This window comes from Cucurbita pepo, chromosome 1 (assembly GCF_057944985.1).
Source record: "Cucurbita pepo subsp. pepo isolate OVF chromosome 1, ASM5794498v1, whole genome shotgun sequence".
NCBI lineage: Eukaryota > Viridiplantae > Streptophyta > Magnoliopsida > Cucurbitales > Cucurbitaceae > Cucurbita > Cucurbita pepo.
Genome location: NC_141798.1, coordinates 19,168,044 through 19,184,043, shown reverse-complemented (window position 1 = coordinate 19,184,043; position 16,000 = coordinate 19,168,044). Strand labels below are relative to the sequence as shown.

At 37.3% G+C, this 16,000-nt stretch overlaps 3 protein-coding genes across 5 annotated transcripts; 2 read left to right on the top strand and 1 right to left on the bottom strand.

The window, feature by feature from the left end:
* The first annotated feature begins 1,705 nt into the window (after positions 1 to 1,705).
* Positions 1,706 to 6,003, top strand: LOC111800752 (uncharacterized). Of its 2 annotated transcripts, none has more exons than XM_023684595.2 (6): positions 1,706 to 1,852; positions 2,601 to 2,778; positions 2,870 to 3,020; positions 3,120 to 5,082; positions 5,164 to 5,370; positions 5,439 to 6,003. In XM_023684595.2, exons 2-6 carry the CDS (start codon positions 2,673 to 2,675, stop codon positions 5,754 to 5,756), a joined length of 2,745 nt encoding a protein of 914 aa, XP_023540363.2. In that variant the 5' UTR covers positions 1,706 to 1,852; positions 2,601 to 2,672; the 3' UTR covers positions 5,757 to 6,003. The 2 variants fall into 2 exon arrangements, with proteins under 2 accessions (XP_023540363.2, XP_023540356.2); XM_023684588.2 differs by having other exon boundaries at positions 1,718 to 1,946.
* Positions 6,004 to 6,414: 411 nt separating this feature from the next.
* LOC111800777 (protein TONNEAU 1b) lies at positions 6,415 to 10,041 on the bottom strand. 2 transcript variants are annotated; one of them, XM_087127286.1, is made up of 8 exons: positions 9,814 to 10,041; positions 9,038 to 9,170; positions 8,717 to 8,805; positions 8,437 to 8,559; positions 8,094 to 8,224; positions 7,965 to 7,990; positions 7,734 to 7,878; positions 6,415 to 6,839 (listed from the first exon to the last, which is right to left on the bottom strand). In XM_087127286.1, the coding sequence occupies exons 1-8, from the start codon at positions 9,898 to 9,900 to the stop codon at positions 6,788 to 6,790; spliced, it is 786 nt and encodes a 261-aa protein (XP_086983412.1). In that variant the 5' UTR covers positions 9,901 to 10,041; the 3' UTR covers positions 6,415 to 6,787. The 2 variants fall into 2 exon arrangements, with proteins under 2 accessions (XP_086983412.1, XP_023540391.1); XM_023684623.2 differs by having other exon boundaries at positions 7,734 to 7,890; positions 9,814 to 10,040.
* A 2,450-nt stretch (positions 10,042 to 12,491) lies between these two features.
* LOC111803208 (leucine aminopeptidase) lies at positions 12,492 to 15,705 on the top strand. The gene is made up of 4 exons (XM_023687518.2): positions 12,492 to 13,516; positions 14,200 to 14,433; positions 14,515 to 14,841; positions 15,229 to 15,705. Exons 1-4 carry the CDS (start codon positions 12,533 to 12,535, stop codon positions 15,532 to 15,534), a joined length of 1,851 nt encoding a protein of 616 aa, XP_023543286.2. The 5' UTR covers positions 12,492 to 12,532; the 3' UTR covers positions 15,535 to 15,705.
* The last annotated feature ends 295 nt before the right edge of the window (positions 15,706 to 16,000 follow it).

Genomic DNA, 16,000 nt, shown 5'->3' with positions numbered 1-16,000 from the left:
TTAAATTTGTGTGGTCACTCGTTTTGATGAAAAAGTCAACACACGACGTTTATAGGAAAAAAAAAAAAAAACAAAAAAACAAAATACCAAATAAGAAATATTTTACCAATTGAAAATTAGTTATTTATACTATAAAACTTTATATTCCATTTTTGCTCATCCTTTGTTAGAGTAAGCCAGACATGTAAGTTGATTTAAAGATTTAAAATGGAAATAAATAAGAGTTCAATTATTCAATTATTGAATTTGAATAAATCAATGAGAATTTAAAGATTTAAAATGGAAATAAATAAGAGTTCAATTATTCAATTATTGAATTTGAATAAATCAATGAGATAAGTAACTGTCAATTTGTCATTATTTATACCGTTGTTTATGAAATTCAAATAATTTAACTTCTCACCTATAAAGATATTGAAGCATCGCCAACATTATGATTATTCCATATACGTATTAAATTATCTCCAATATTTTCATTCCATAATCATATTAATTAATAAAGGTTTTAGAACTAATATTAATAAATTATTTATTTAATCTTTTTAAATCATAAATTTAATTAGTATAGTGCTATCCATGAATCACGAGGGAGCTGGAAGGTTGGAAGGTTAATTAATTATTTATTTATTATTATAATTATACAACTTTTTTTTAATAACAAAATTAGACAACTGTACAAGATCCAAAGAGGCTGTCTTAATTAATTAATTATATATATATATATATATATATATATATATTTTTTTTTTTTTTTTTTTTTTTTTTTTTTTTGGTCTAATGTTTTGGTTATTGTTACATTGCCTGTCTGTAGTTCTATCTTTATAGTTGTAAGTTTAAATTAATTTTAAATAACTTATAGGCTTTTATTTTAATTTAAATATTTTAAATTATTGTCGTTTATCCGTTTTTCCCTTTTTGTAGACGATGAATTATAATTTTCACATTTTGACGTGATAACGGTTGACAAAATTATTGACATTTCATAAATATTTTAATGACACTAGACCTACAAGGTGGTAACTTGAAAAGTGTTCATATGACTCGACAACTTTGACCAATCTAAACGACCCAACCAATTATAAGGGTTGGGTTGGGTTGGGTTAGATTTTATTTTCCAATTTTGGTTGTCTTGAATTTTTTAAAAACCAAAATTCTACATCGTTCACATATTGACATTTTTTTAGTCGGGTCAACCCAACTAGCTCGAGAATAAGATTACAACTCAACCCTATCTTACTTATTATAAAAATTAAGAATATTTGACATTTGTAACCGATGTTAGTAATGCGTTGTGACTTGTAAATATTTGATATTTGAGTTTTATGAGGTTTTAGTTATTAGTGTAATATGTGTATTTCGAAGGATTTTTTTTAACAATAATTAAAAAAAAAACGACCTCGACCTAACCTAACTCGAACATATAGTATAAGTTGGGTTTGATTGTGAACTCGACCGAATATTTATTTATATATATATATATATATATATATATATATATATATATATATATATATAAAATAATAACAAATATTTAAAAATATCAAAGAGCAGGAATAATTAAAAGGGAAAAAAAATTGCCCAAATAATATAAATTTAAAAGTAATAAAATAAATGAAAGTTGAAATGAAGTCGACAACAGAGGATTAAATCCAAATAAAGCCCGCGCCTCCTTTCTCTATCATTCAGCATAACCGAAACTTTTGAATTATTCCGATTTGACAAAATTACCCTTTCCCTTTACAAAAGCCCACCTATTACACTACTTGCTTCCATCGCTCCTCCTCCTCCAACAACTCCGCTGCTTCTCTCGCCGTCGCCGGCCACTTTTCGCCTTCAACTCTTCTTCTCTCCGGTGCTTTTCGATCCCCTAACTGCGAATTTTGGAGTTTTTAGCAGACTGTTTTTCTTAATCTATTGCTCAACGGAATCTTACATTTCTTCGCTTTGTAAGTCACTGCCTATTGTTCTTGTTTGAAATTGACGACGAATGATGATTTTGCGTTTAACTTACTGTTTTCGAAGGTTGATTTGTTATTGGATGAAGAGTATTTGGCGTTGGTACTTTGTTGTTTGAGAAGAAGGAAAGAATCGGAGTGAGAATTTTTTGCTTGGCGCTTGGTTTCCGTAAAATGCGCTGAGTTGATTTCGGAAACTAGGGTTAGTGGGGACAATACAATCTTTTGATGTTCATTTTGTTTTAGCATAGACCTTTAGTTCGCCTGAAGGCTGGTTGTTCATCCTTTTGACCGAGCTCAGTAGGTTATTAGCTTCTTCTTCTTCTTCTTCCTTTTTTCTCATCTTTTTTTTGCTCTCTCTCTCAATTCCTTCCAAAAACAAAGGTCGTGCAAATTGATATGTGGATGATGATCGCTGATTGTATGAGATTTGTAGGGTTTCTCGATTGTAATTCATTTTTTTTCCTATAATTCTTGCGAAATCTTGTTTGTAGCTTGATCCTGGTTGGCTATTTCATTTTAATTCTTACTTATCCTTGCATTTCTACTTCTCTCACATAGTTTATGACTGTGTATGATGAATGCTTTGCTTCCCATAGTTCTTTGTTCCCATTAAGAATCTTAATCTTTTTCTCTTTGTGCAAGGCTTGGTAGCGAAGAGCAGGAGACGGGTCCATAGACATTCACAGACGAGTAAATCCTGTTTAGATTTCATACATGAAGAAGTTTTTCTTTTTCAGATCTTCAGCACCTAGCAATGGCAGTACTGAAGTTTCTCCATCGAAAACAGAAAAACGAGATTATCTCGAGCATTCGTTCGAGGGTGGGTTGAACAATGTTGCTTGTAGTTGCAAGAGCTTCTCCTCCAAATTCTGAAGGAAAGAATGAACCTGATATTGATGAAATGAATGCAGGTACTGGTCTTAGAAGAAGTCGCTCGCTGTCCGCAGCATCGTTGCTTGACGGTGGGAAGCAGAAGAGTTCCTCTGGGTTAAAAGATGAAAATGGAGCTGCATATAGTAACTTAATTGGCACTTCAGATCAGCAATGTGAACGTTCAAATCGGTAAGCTTTAGGAGTTATCTTTTAAGAACAGGATGAGCATCTGTTGCCTAGTGCTCTCCATAAGTTAAAACTGATTAATCTTGCCTGTGATATTTCTAGCCGTCAAGCATCACCATTAAGAAGACAGTGTAGAGAAAAACAATTTGAGATGATTTATAATGATTATGGAGCTGTAACAGAGAGACCATGTTCTGCTGTGTCGTCTCGAAGCTATTGTGATTCTTCAGGAAATTCTTCCACTTCATCTGGTAATGTCTCGAGCAAAATCTTGGATCGGTATATTGATAATGGAGAGCAACAGGTAGAATCAAGCAAACCCCAAAACTGTATTCCTCCCAGAAATTACCCTGGACACGGTAGTCGGAGGCGGCCCCCACGTGGTCGAAGTATAGCACCTACTTCGCCGAAACATGTTATTAATGAAAAGTCAATGAGTCATCCATCTGAAGAATTTCCAAGTTCAAATTATCACCACTTTCCTGCAAAGTATGGTGAAAATGGATTAGGACATGAATCTCCAAGGACCATAGCGAAGAATCTAATCGAGATACTCTCCCAGTCTCATGGGATTCCTAAAACAAGTCCGAAGGGTTTCGACAATAGTATGCCAATCACTGTAGGCGATATACTCGATAGGTGTGCAAGTGAAGAGTATGATTCCAATGTGGATGTCATACCCCAGAAATTCTATTCAGTTCATGAACCTTCAGAAGCGATTAATAGAAATAAGATGGAGAATTCTGGTTTAGATAGACAGAACTTAATAGATCATAGTGAAGTGTTGAACCTTGTTGAAACCAAAGAGGAAATGGATGGGGAACTCAAGAGGAGAATCAAGGTGGCAAAGGAGAGAGTCGTGCTTTTCAGAGAAGAACGAGACCGGGAAAGCTTTCTTCAGCAGAGGACCGGAGTTTCGGGTTTGTTTCAGACAATTAGACATCTTTCTGAGGAGAAAATGAGCTTAGCACTTGAGGTTCTAAGTCTTCTAGAGTCCCAAATTATTGAAAGGGCTTCTGCAAAGGAAGAGCTGAGACTGGCAAAGGAAACATTGGATTCTCAAACTAAGAAACTGGATAGAGAAAAGACTGAATTGCAGTCAGAACTGGAGATAGAGCTCGACAGAAGGTCGAACGACTGGTCGTTAAAACTAGAAAAGTACCAGTTGGAAGAACAGAGGCTTCGTGAAAGAGTTCGGGAGCTAGCAGAGCAGAATGTATCTCTACAGAGGGAAGTTTCTCTTATCAATGAGAGGGACACAGAGAATCGAAGCCTAATATCAAATTCGGAGCAAAAAGTTAAGGACTTGACCATAATGATGGATAAATTTCGGGACGAAAATCAAGTTTTGATGCAGAATCTCTCCGACTTGCAAGATAAGTACGAAACTGCTAAAGAAGATAGAGAATCCTTTAAGAGAAATTTTGAGGAGAAGGAAAAAGAATGCAAGGAGTTGTATAAAGCAACAACAAGATTAACGAGGACCTGCTGTGACCAGCAGAAAACAATCGATGGATTGCAGGAAAGGTTTACTCATGAATTAGGGAAGAGCACAGAACTTGAAAAGTTCGATAAGCGAGTCGTAAAATTGCAGATGGAGCAAATAAGGTTAACTGGAGTAGAATTAGGATTAAGAAGGGAATTAGAATCTTGCAGGTTCGAAATTGATTCCCTTCGACACGAGAACATAAGCATCTTCAATCGCTTAAAGAATAGTGAGAAAGATAATGGTGCCTTAACCATCAAGCTGGATGAGGAAATGTTAGCTCGGATTGATTGTCTACAACATCAAGGGCTAACATTGTTAAACGAAAGCTCCCAGTTATGTGCAGAATTACTTGAATTCATCAAGGAGAAAGTTCATTATCTTTCAGAAAGTATACAGGGGATGGAGGTGGTGAAGAACAATCTTGATGGGCTATACTTCATTGAATCTGAGATGAAAGTTCAAGGATTAAAGCGTGGAACCGAAAGCTTAAAACAGAGTTTAACGATAGTATCTTCATTGTTGCATAAGAAAACCAACGCAGATGGGTCAATGCATTTAAATTGTGATGCTTCAGAGGTATTTCATTTAAGAATCTGTCTAGATTTGTAAAGTTTGATAAGGGCATGTTATTTATTGTTTTTTTTTTCTCTGTTGCAGCATGTTTTAAACTCCGAGCTCAAAGCCGAACGGTTGTTAACGAGTCTGGTGAAAGAGAAGCTTTACTCTAAGGAGCTGGAAATCGAGCAGCTGCAAGCTGAAATTGCAACGGCAGCTAGAGCAAACCATATTCTCAGATGCGAAGTGCAAAATGCAGAGGACAACATATCCTGCATTACACACAAGCTAAAGGATCTTGAACTCCAGGTAATTCCAACATTGTAAGTTCTTGATTTAACAATTCATATATAAAGAAAGTACTTTCATCGATACAGATTCTGAGAAGGGATAAGAATGTGAACCAACTACAAAATGACCTTGAAGAATCTACCACAGAATTGGCTATCATTAGGGGAACCGTGCCAAAGATTTCTGAGGAGAGGGATATGATGTGGGACCAAGTGAAACAATACAATGAAGAGAATATGCTACTTAACTCGGAGGTTAATCTATTGAAAAAGAAGATAGAATCCTTGGAGGAAGACATACTTCTCAGGGAAGGTCAGATCACGATTCTTAAAGACTCCATGAGAAACAAATCTTTTGACCTTCTGGGTAATACCGAATCTACAGATGAGTTTCTTGTACGATGAGACAGACCAAGAGAATCGGGTTAGTTAGATGATCTAGCTGTTCATAGTCATTATTTCAAGGTGCTTTTGAATTTCAAGCTTTGAAATGACAATCTGATATGTTTTTTGCTACTAGCATTAGTGATAGATATATAGCTAGAGAATGGTGGAAAAGATTCTGACTGTAATTATATTTGGTGTGTAAACCTATCAAATGTTAATAGAAAAGATCAATCAAACAAACTTGAAGGGTAAATCATGGTTAAAACGTTCCCCACGATCATATGACTCCAACTTAATCTTTAGTTTCGGTACGACATTGGATCGATACTCTTAGTACCTGTGTTTCTTCCTTCTTTGTGGACTATGGCCAAGCTGGTTTCCTTTTTACCTGTGATTATTTGCTGGACAGTGAAACATATAGAACTCCAAAAAACAGAGGCAGAGGGTGATGTTTAGAGTTCGAAAGATTACAAGGAAAAGTAAGGGTACAGTGCAAATGAAAAGCACATAGCTGTGTATAAAAAGATTCCCCCCGCACCATATCTTTAATCATTGCAGGGCTTAATGCAGCGGACTTTAGTATTTTGCCATCATTCAGATGATGACCAATTTCCCTCAGATGCTTTTTCATTAAAATAAAGGATGAGAATCAGCTCCATGTGCAAGAATTGTAAAGTTATTGGTCAAAACAAATTTTTGCACATCAACTATCACGTCGTTTACGTATAATGTAAAATTTCGCCAAAACCATGAATGAGGTCTAAAAAAAACTCACCAAATCGATACACGAAATAAGGAGGCACGCTATTTGTATGATCTCACAAAGATGGACGGCTGCCTCCTTTTCATTCTCTTCTCACTCAATTACATCAAACGCTACAGCAGGGCTTGAGAGTTTGTCAAAAGAATTAAAAAGAGTCCACAGTAACAGAAAGGGGTAAAACTAAACAAACATTTTAAACACGTCAAATTACATAATCTTCAACATCAACATTACCCTCGCTTGATCATTGTGGACAGGTTAAGAAATAGAATACATGATTTCAATGTTACATATGTTCACCTCTGTTATCATCCTCACTGTGTCCGTCTCCCCCATGTCTGCAACAGAGAAATATGATTTTAGAATAACAGGCCGTACAGAAGTTAATTGAATGGAATTAAAGAAAATGGGAAGCAGTTCAACCCCATTGGGAGTTGGTAAATTTTTTACCACTAGATGGGTGGGGCAGAGTGATGCCCCTTTGTCCCTACCACTCCTTTAAATCAGAGATGAAATAATTTTCTTTTGTCCTAAGAAGGATGAGATTAATGGAGCTAAACGCCCCTTTGAGTTGCAGCCGAACTCCTGTTATTTGCCTCTTCCAAGGAATAGCGAGATCCTCGAAGACAAAGGTAGTGCAAGTGTGTAAATGTCTATATTCCAGCAGAAGATTTCCTTTTAAGAGGAGCAAACCACCTTGTTTTGGTTTTTAGGTTTAGATGCAATTCCTTGGTAAGAGAACTGGCTAACTTCACTTTTTTTCAATCGTGTTCGTTCTTGGCGCAGGGATGAAAGATTGTGCAGGTTTGAACTCCCAGGGTTTTAACTTGTAGTTCCTTTCACACCCATTCAGGGCTGTGCCCCCTTTTCCACAGGTTGTGGAAGCTGAAAATCCCTGGTTGGAATCCTGGGGAGTGCTGACACCATCGATGCCATTTAAAGCTTTTCCAACATGTATTTAGCCTAGTTGGTGGGTGTTGTACCAGAATGAAACACTTTGTGCACATGGAGTTTCAAACCTGGACACTGAAGGAAATGACCATATTTTGTAGTGGGTGGGTTTTGGACAGTAATTCATCTAAATGAAAGAGGTAGTTCAATCAAATAAGCAGGTATATATTTTTTTTAAGAAGAAATTTTCTGACGACAAAAAAGTAAAATAAATACACACACAATCAAACAGTCATAATTTTCCAGAAAAAGAAAAGGAAAGCGTAAATATGCACACATACCGCCAGGATGAGGTTAGATTTCTAGCTTTTCGATCCAGTTGCAGGTTTTCCAAAGCAGCAGAGGCTCTGATTACATCCTCAGGAAGCTCATTGCCATCATATCTCCAACTGTATTCATCTTTTCGATAACCAGACATTGAAGATCCTACCCTCCTATCTGAAAGCTTAAATCATCACATAAACAAATAAGAGGAAGCAGATAACCATATATGAAATAGCTACATGACTTACCAGACGCCTGTGAACCAGCACCAGTTCTGAAATAAAAATATACAACAGTGTTAATGCAAAAAGGAAAGTAGTAAAAATTTGGTAAGGGAAGGCAATGAAGCTATATTATTAGTTCAGGCAGGTATTCACCTTCCTACTGGAGGTAAACCCCCAACAACAGATGATGAAGGTCTCCTACTATTTCGGGACTCGTGACTGGACATTGAATCAGATTCTGAAGTGGTTACTCTCCTTCCGGGAACCCTTGTTTGAGATAAGTTCTGATTTTTTGAACAAAAAGATGAAGAAGATAAGTTCCCAAGGCAAACATCTGGCTATCCAGTGCAGAGGGGAAATATACACGTAATGTAGTTGGCAGTAGAAGTTTTTTTTTTTTTTTTTGGTATGAAATAATAATATGAAATATATACACCATGAAGATTTCAATTTTGTTATTAAGACATTCAAACGTTTCTGTTAAGATCCAACTAACCTCAAATTTCAAGAATCCCTCAAGAACATCCAAGAGCAACGGTCCACTATCTCCATTTCTGTTAAGATCGTATCCGTTTTTACTACTAAATTCCTTCAATTCAGCTTTCCAAGAATCTTTTTGCTGCAGAATTAAAAGACATTAGAATTCATATTACTTCTTACATCCTTCTTTTTTGGGTCTGATTTCCTCTTTTTTTCTTTTCTTTTCTTTTTTTCTCGGGGGGTGTGGGGGTCATTGTAGGACTTGAAACATATGAAGAGACAACGTGCTCGATTACCATATTGCACTCTGGGAGATAAACTTTTAGAGTGTGGTTTAGCTGAGCCCAATCTAAATATTCACATATTAGAGCAGTAAGCAGCCTCCCTGCAATTAAAATTAGATTACTTCAAGTACTGAATCAAACTAAAAATAATCCAGTTCACCCTTGACCCTTATCGGACCCTATACACGAAAATTTTACATCTTAGATTTGTAACTTCAATTATCTATAAACCAATGGAAGGCACTATAAAAATCCCATTAGCACTTCTTGGGGCACATTATATCAAGCTGGACAACATAAATTATTTTGATTTTATAATATTTGTAGTCAAACCTGATGGTGAAGCATGAAGCTGTTTTGCTCGATCATTGCAACTACCAAGTAATGCAGGTGGCAAGCCTTCGTCTTTCTCAATTACACGATCCTCTTCTTCAATTGCCTCAAATACACTAGCTCTAAGTTCAGCCTAACCCAAGGGAAACGAAGGAAGGGAAAAATGATTTGTTATATAGAACAGGACATCTGAAGTAAAGAAATGTACGGTGAGATAATTCAAGAACTTCGATTAAATCTTTCTTCAAAACTAGTAAATAATAAAGACTCCCAACACCAGATCAATGTCGAAGCTGAATATAACTCGAGAATAATAATCGAAGCGTATGAAACAATGGGAACAAGCTGAAAGACAGAACATTACATCAGGGAACATATAAGAAATTATATTCTCAATCAGTTCAAGATCCCAGAGCTCTAGAACACCCTAAATTCATTTCATAAAATATAGTTGAAAGCTTAGGAGGGTGATCCAATTTTCGAAGTTATTGCATTGCAATTCCAACCAGCTTAACGCTAAAAAAAGAGAAAGACGAAGAATTATTCACTGTCCTCCATCCTACGTCCTTCCAAATCTGAAGGTAGAAACAAAACCCTAGCTTTAACCTATCTAATTCGGTAGTCCTCACTAACCAACAGCACAAGTACCCCCAAATTCCAAGAAATCTAGAACAAATAACACGAGTAGAAGATCTGTAGCGGCCGGAAGAGATGAAAATCTGAACGAAACAACAGCTTAAAATTCAAGAATGCGACGGAAAAAGTAAAGGAATTACACGGATCTTGGCGAGGACGCCCTTCTTCTCGAGAGTCCGAGTGACAAGGGTCTTCAAGTCCATCATTTCTCTCGTATAATCGTCCATCTTCGTCCACTCCTCCTTCGCTGCGCTGCTTCCTCGTTCAATGTGAAGTTTCCCCCGAGCTCTACGTGAAGAAGGCGCGCGAGAACATCAAATAGAGAGCGGTGGGGATGAAATGGGAGCACCAGAAATGGAAGATGGAAAATTGAAAGCAAGGCAAAAACTCGTGAAATCGTGACCGTCACTTAAACAGAAACTATGGGATCCAATGGACAGTGCAGATTCCTTCACATTCACCGATCATGGGCCACATTACTCTTTCGTCGTTTGGGCTGTGGGCCTCAAGCCCAAGTACTTCAAATGCTTTACCAACCTATTTCTCTTTTTCTTAGGGTATTGACGAAAATATGAAAATTTTAAAAATTCTATTTGATTCTTTTTATTTCTTTGTAAAAGAAAAAATTCACCGCTACCCTTTTTTAGCTTTCCCTTTCGAGCTTCCCTCAAGGCTTTAAAACGCGGGCTTTCCCTTTCGGGCTTCCCTCGAAGCTTTAAAACCTTCCCTCAAGCCTTTAAAACACGGGCTTTCCCTTTCGGGCTTCCCTCGAGGCTTTAAAACACAGGTGGAGGAAGGTTTCCACACCCTTGTAAATGGTGGTTTGTTCTCCTCCCCAACCAATGTGGAACATTACAATTTCCACACTTTTATAAATGGTGGTTTGTTCTCTTCCCCAACTAACGTGGGATATCACAATCTACCCCTTTTGAGACCCAGCGTCCTCGCTGACACTCTTTCCTTCCTCCAATCGATGTGGGACCGCCCCCAAATCCACCCCCCTTTGGGCCCAGCGTCCTTACACTGGCACACCGCCTGGTGTCTACCCCCCTTCGGGGAACAACGAGAAGGCTAACACATCGTCTGGTATTTGGCTCTGATACCATTTGTAACGACCTAGATCCACCGCTAGCAGATATTGTCCTCTTTGGGCTTTTCCTTTCGGGCTTTCCCTCAATACTTTAAAACGCGTCTACTAGGAGAAGGTTTCTACATCCTAATAAATAGTAATTTGTTATCCTCTTCAACCAATGGAGACATCACATTCTTATTTTTAAATAAATTCTTATCAAGATTCCTAAAAATAAAATCTACATGTTTTTAATTTTAAAAATTAATTTAATTTTTTAAAATGCGTAAAAAGTATAATAAAAAAATAAACGATCCATTAGTAAAAATATTTATAATTTACAAAAATAAAATCATTTCAATGAAAAACCCCAACAGTTAAAAAGTAAAAATGATAATTTTTTATTAAATAAATGTATATTTATAATTTAACCCGTAAATGACAAAAATAGGCTGAATGAAAACGAAATAAATAAAAATAACCAAAGAACTCAACAGGGCTATAAAAGTATTTTTACTGTAAAAATATTAAATCACCGGAACGTCAAAAGGGTTAATTTTATATGCTTAGTACAATGGAATAAAGTAAAAAAATTGAGACCCCAAATGATGGATTAAATTACAGAATAAAGCGCTTGTCTTTATTATCGATAATTATTCTGAAATTCCAATAAACTTTAACCAGAAGTTATGTCCATTTTTTAATTATTAATGGAATACCTTTTAAATATATGATTCCACAACAATTTATATAGATTTATTTAATCTAATCTAATTAATTTTTTTTTTTTTTTTTGTTTTTTGTATACAACTTACTCAATTAAAATATTAGAAGTTTAAGTATACATTTTTACAATACATATTATAACTCAAATAAAATACTATAGATTTATAATTTTGAAAAATCTTTGTTAATATATATATATATATATATATATATATATATATATATATATATATATATATTGTTAAATTAAAGAATTTCGTCTATATGATTTTATTTATTTTTATTTAATAAAATAGAATAAATTAATAAAAATATACTTTTATTTTGTCTAAAAAAATTATCCTAAAAATTTTAAAAATTTCAATAATACTCATAAATTTTAAAAAAATTATGAGCGTCTTCATTGATTCAAAGACTGTAAAGGCAATATCTATCGTATTAAGAAGTTGAGGATTGACTTCCGGTTCAGTCGCTTCTCTTCCTGTTCCGTCTCTTTCCTCTCCTTTCTTTAACTTACAGCTCTGTCTTCGTCTTTGTTTACAGTAAGGTTCAGGTTCATCAGTCATAGTACAGGGCCAGGGGTTCCAATTCATCTGGAGTGGAGAGTCTCAGTAAATGAATTAGCTGCAGCAGCGGCCGACAGGCGAAGGAAATGGAATTGTGAAACCGAGTTGGAGAGGTGAAGGGGAAGAGAAAGAATTAATCTTGAGTTGAGTCTTGAAAAGCAGCTAAGGTTCAGGATCAAGATCAGTTAAAGAATAAGTATTAATAAAATTCTTAAAATTCAAGAATATTTTTTAAACATATTTTAAATAATTTTGGAAACTTCAAAAAATTTATAGTATTTTTTAGAAGTTTAAAGGTTAGATTCATTTATTTAGCCCAAAAAAATATTCACAATTTAACATTTTTTAAATTTAATATTTATTATTTATAAAAAATGTGTAGGTATTCATAGGCTTCGTTGAGTCGACGCCACGTGGCCCTTGTCCGTCCCTATAAAAGGCCTCTGCAACTCCACTCTCTTGAGTTCACAATCCCATTTCGGTTGTTCTTCTTCGTCAATGGCGCCTGTTGACCCACACTCTTTCACTGATTCTTCCCACCCTCTGACCGTTCACATTTCCCTCTCTCTCTACTTCGATTTTCCTTCCACCACCATTCATGGTGCTGCCTTAGTTTCTCTCTCCAATTCCCACTCCGGTCCTCTCTCCCTCGATACTCGTTCTCTTACCATTCATTCTGTTCTCCACCCTGAATCCCATGTCCCGATTCCCTTCTCGCTTTCTCCTCCCGATTCGATCAAAGGCTCTCTTCTCTCCGTTTCGCTCTCCGGCCAGTCCTCTTTCCTCGTGATTTACACTACTTCTCCTTCATCATCGGCTCTGCAATGGCTGACGCCTCCCCAGACTTTTAACAAGACGCATCCGTTTGTTTACACACAGTGCCAAGCTATTCATGCTCGTTCTATTTTCCCCTGCCAAGACACTCCGGCGGCGCGTGTGCGTTACTCCGCGCGTCTGAATATTCCTCGGGAACTCTCGGCGGTGATGGCCGCTCGGAGTGTGAAACGCCGCCCACCGGTTGCTGGCGAGGGTTCGATGTTGGCCGGAGGGGTGGATTTGTTGTGGAGTGGTGAAGGGAGAGTGGTGGAAGAGTTTGTGATGGAGCAGCCGATTCCGCCGTACTTGTTTGCTTTTGCCGTGGGCGAGATCGCGTTCAGGGAAATTGGGCCGAGGACTAGGGTTTATGCGGAATCGGAGCCCTCGGTGCTCGATGCTGCAGCGAGAGAATTTGCAGGAACAGAGGAGATGATAAGGCAAGGTGAGACGCTATTTGGACCATACGATTGGGAGCGATTCGACCTGCTGGTGTTACCTCCGAGCTTTCCTTACGGTGGAATGGAAAATCCGAAAATGGTGTTCTTGACACCGACGGTGATCAAGGGGGATTCGACGGGGGTGCATGTGGTTGCTCATGAGCTTGCTCATAGCTGGACTGGGAATCTGATCACTAACAAAAACAACGAACATTTTTGGTTGAACGAGGTACCATTCTTTTTCTTTTCTGTTTGTTTTCATTGCAATTTCATCGATACTACCGTACTTAATTTTGTTCATCTGGTAGTTCTTGTTTAGAAGATCCTGGTTCTGGCTGTTTATGGTTATGAACAATACACTTCACTGTAAAATGATACCACAAAAATGCTCTGATACCAATTGTTGCTCCCGTTAGCAAGATCAATCCTATTCACACACATAAACAAAAATTAAGCAAAGAGACAAAGATTTACGTGGTTTTGAGTGAAGAAATTCCCCTGCATCCACTGATTGTAGTCGATCATTCAAGGTGTTTACAAGCGTATCTCTCACACTCTCACACTACAAAGTATCTCCCAATTACCTCTAGACAAATACAAAATGACAATAACTCCACGTTAGACAAACCTTTATATAGGCTAGTAATATTAGTGATATACATGAATCAAGATGATTCGTGTATCAATATGGGAGATAAACCAAAAATAGGAGAGGGAATGTACCAAGAGTGTATATGAATCCGAAAAATTCATGAACCGAGTCTTCATGATAATTTACAACACTCTCCACGTGAGGTTAGTAATCAATTGTGTTGTTTGTTTTGACTATGGGAGGCTGTTTTGTATTTCAAGTGCTTTTATTTTTCTTTCCTTTTTGTAACACTGTTCTTCTTTGGGCACGGATGGCCACAGGGTTTTACAAGATATGCAGAAAGGAGAATTGTTGAGGTTGTTCAAGGGGAGGATGCAGCTACTCTTAATATAGGGATCGGTTGGAATGCTTTGAAAGAGGATGTTGAAAGATTTAAGGATAATCTGGAGTTCACGAAACTAAAATCGAACCAAGAAGGCGTAGATCCAGACGATGTGTATTCTCAAATACCGTATGAGAAGGGTTTTCAGTTCGTATGGCGTATCGAACGCCAGGTATGTTAAACTATTGTTTCTTCAAACTATATCGAACTTTTTTCTTTGAGTATTTGCTGTAATATTCCTCTTAATTTTTAGGTGGGAAGGCCCAAGTTTGATGAGTTTCTGAAGAAATATATCGAAACCTTTAAATTTAAGTCGATCGATACAGAAACGTTTATTGATTTCTTGAAAGCAAACATCCCTCGAATAGAGAAAGAGATAGATTTAGAAATGTGGACTGAAGGCACTGGTATCCCTCCAGATGCTTATGAACCAGTTTCTAATTTGTACACCAAGATCCTATCACTAGCCAATGAATTTAAGCTTGGTAAAATGCCGAGGGACGATGAAACTGCTGCTTGGGGAGGTCGGGAATGGGAGCTGTACTTGGAGAATCTGCCCAAACCTGTTGATGCCTCACAGGTACACATTTCTCTGATCATTACGTTCTTATTTCTATATCCACGGGCCCGTTTTTGGTCAAATTGCAAACTTAGAAGTGACCGAGATATCTTAATCACCGAGCTATGCTTACGTTTGTCGACTTTCAATTGTTAATCTTGCCCTGGAAGCCCATTTTGCCTGGAAAATTTGAACAGGAATTCATAGTGTGTGATCCAGGAGAAGTTTGAAGATGCTTAGCTTTGCATTTACTTATTTCAGGGTTTTCTCTCTTAGTTAGGATCCTCAGTCTTTATTATCCATGTTTTCTGGAAACCGAAGATACCGTTGTGTGAACGGTAGCGTTGCTTGATTGAGACTTGACGTCGTATTAAGTTATATCTTTGTTCCTTCTGTTTGAATGTGTAGATCCAGGCGCTAGACGCCCGCTATAGGTTCTCGAAATCAAAGGATTATGAGGTGAAAGTTGCATTTCTTCAACTTGCTATTTCGTCGAAATTTCGAGATTGCTATATCGAGGTTGAGAAAACATTGAAGGAAGTTGGGAGAATGAAGTACCTCCGCCCGCTCTACAATGCTCTAACGCAAGGCCCCGGGATGGAAGAAGAGAAGATTTTGGCAAAGAGAATATATTCTGAAGCTCGTGAGTGTTATCACCCGATCGCTCGAAGGGTCGTCGAGACCGTCTTTTCCAAGAACATGGCAAGTCTTTGAAGCAAGCACCATACCTCTGGTGCCCCTAATTTGTCAGCTACTACTAAAGCCATGGGGAAGTCTCTCTAGCATTGTGGTCTAAACCTCTCTGGGTTACTATTTTCCTATCTCGATGAAATGCTAAATTAACTTTTTAACATAAAGAAAAAGTAAAATTAAGCATATTTTGTATGGTTTACCGTTTAAATTATAAAATTAAGGTACAAAATAATGGTCTCGATCCAAATGGCGATGGCGATGGAAATGGGAACGGCTGAGCTGCCCGACCATGGTGGCCGGAATAAGGGCATTGGGGTGATCGTTAATCCTATAAAGCGGCATTCCTATCTCAAACTCCGGATACTGCCCCGGCAATGACAAGACACTGTTTAGGTTAAAGGCGTCGTTGCCATGCTCGTGTGCAGAGACGGTGGTCGTCGGAATGCAGCACAGTATTAGACCTACCAGCAATGCGGCCACTCTCGTC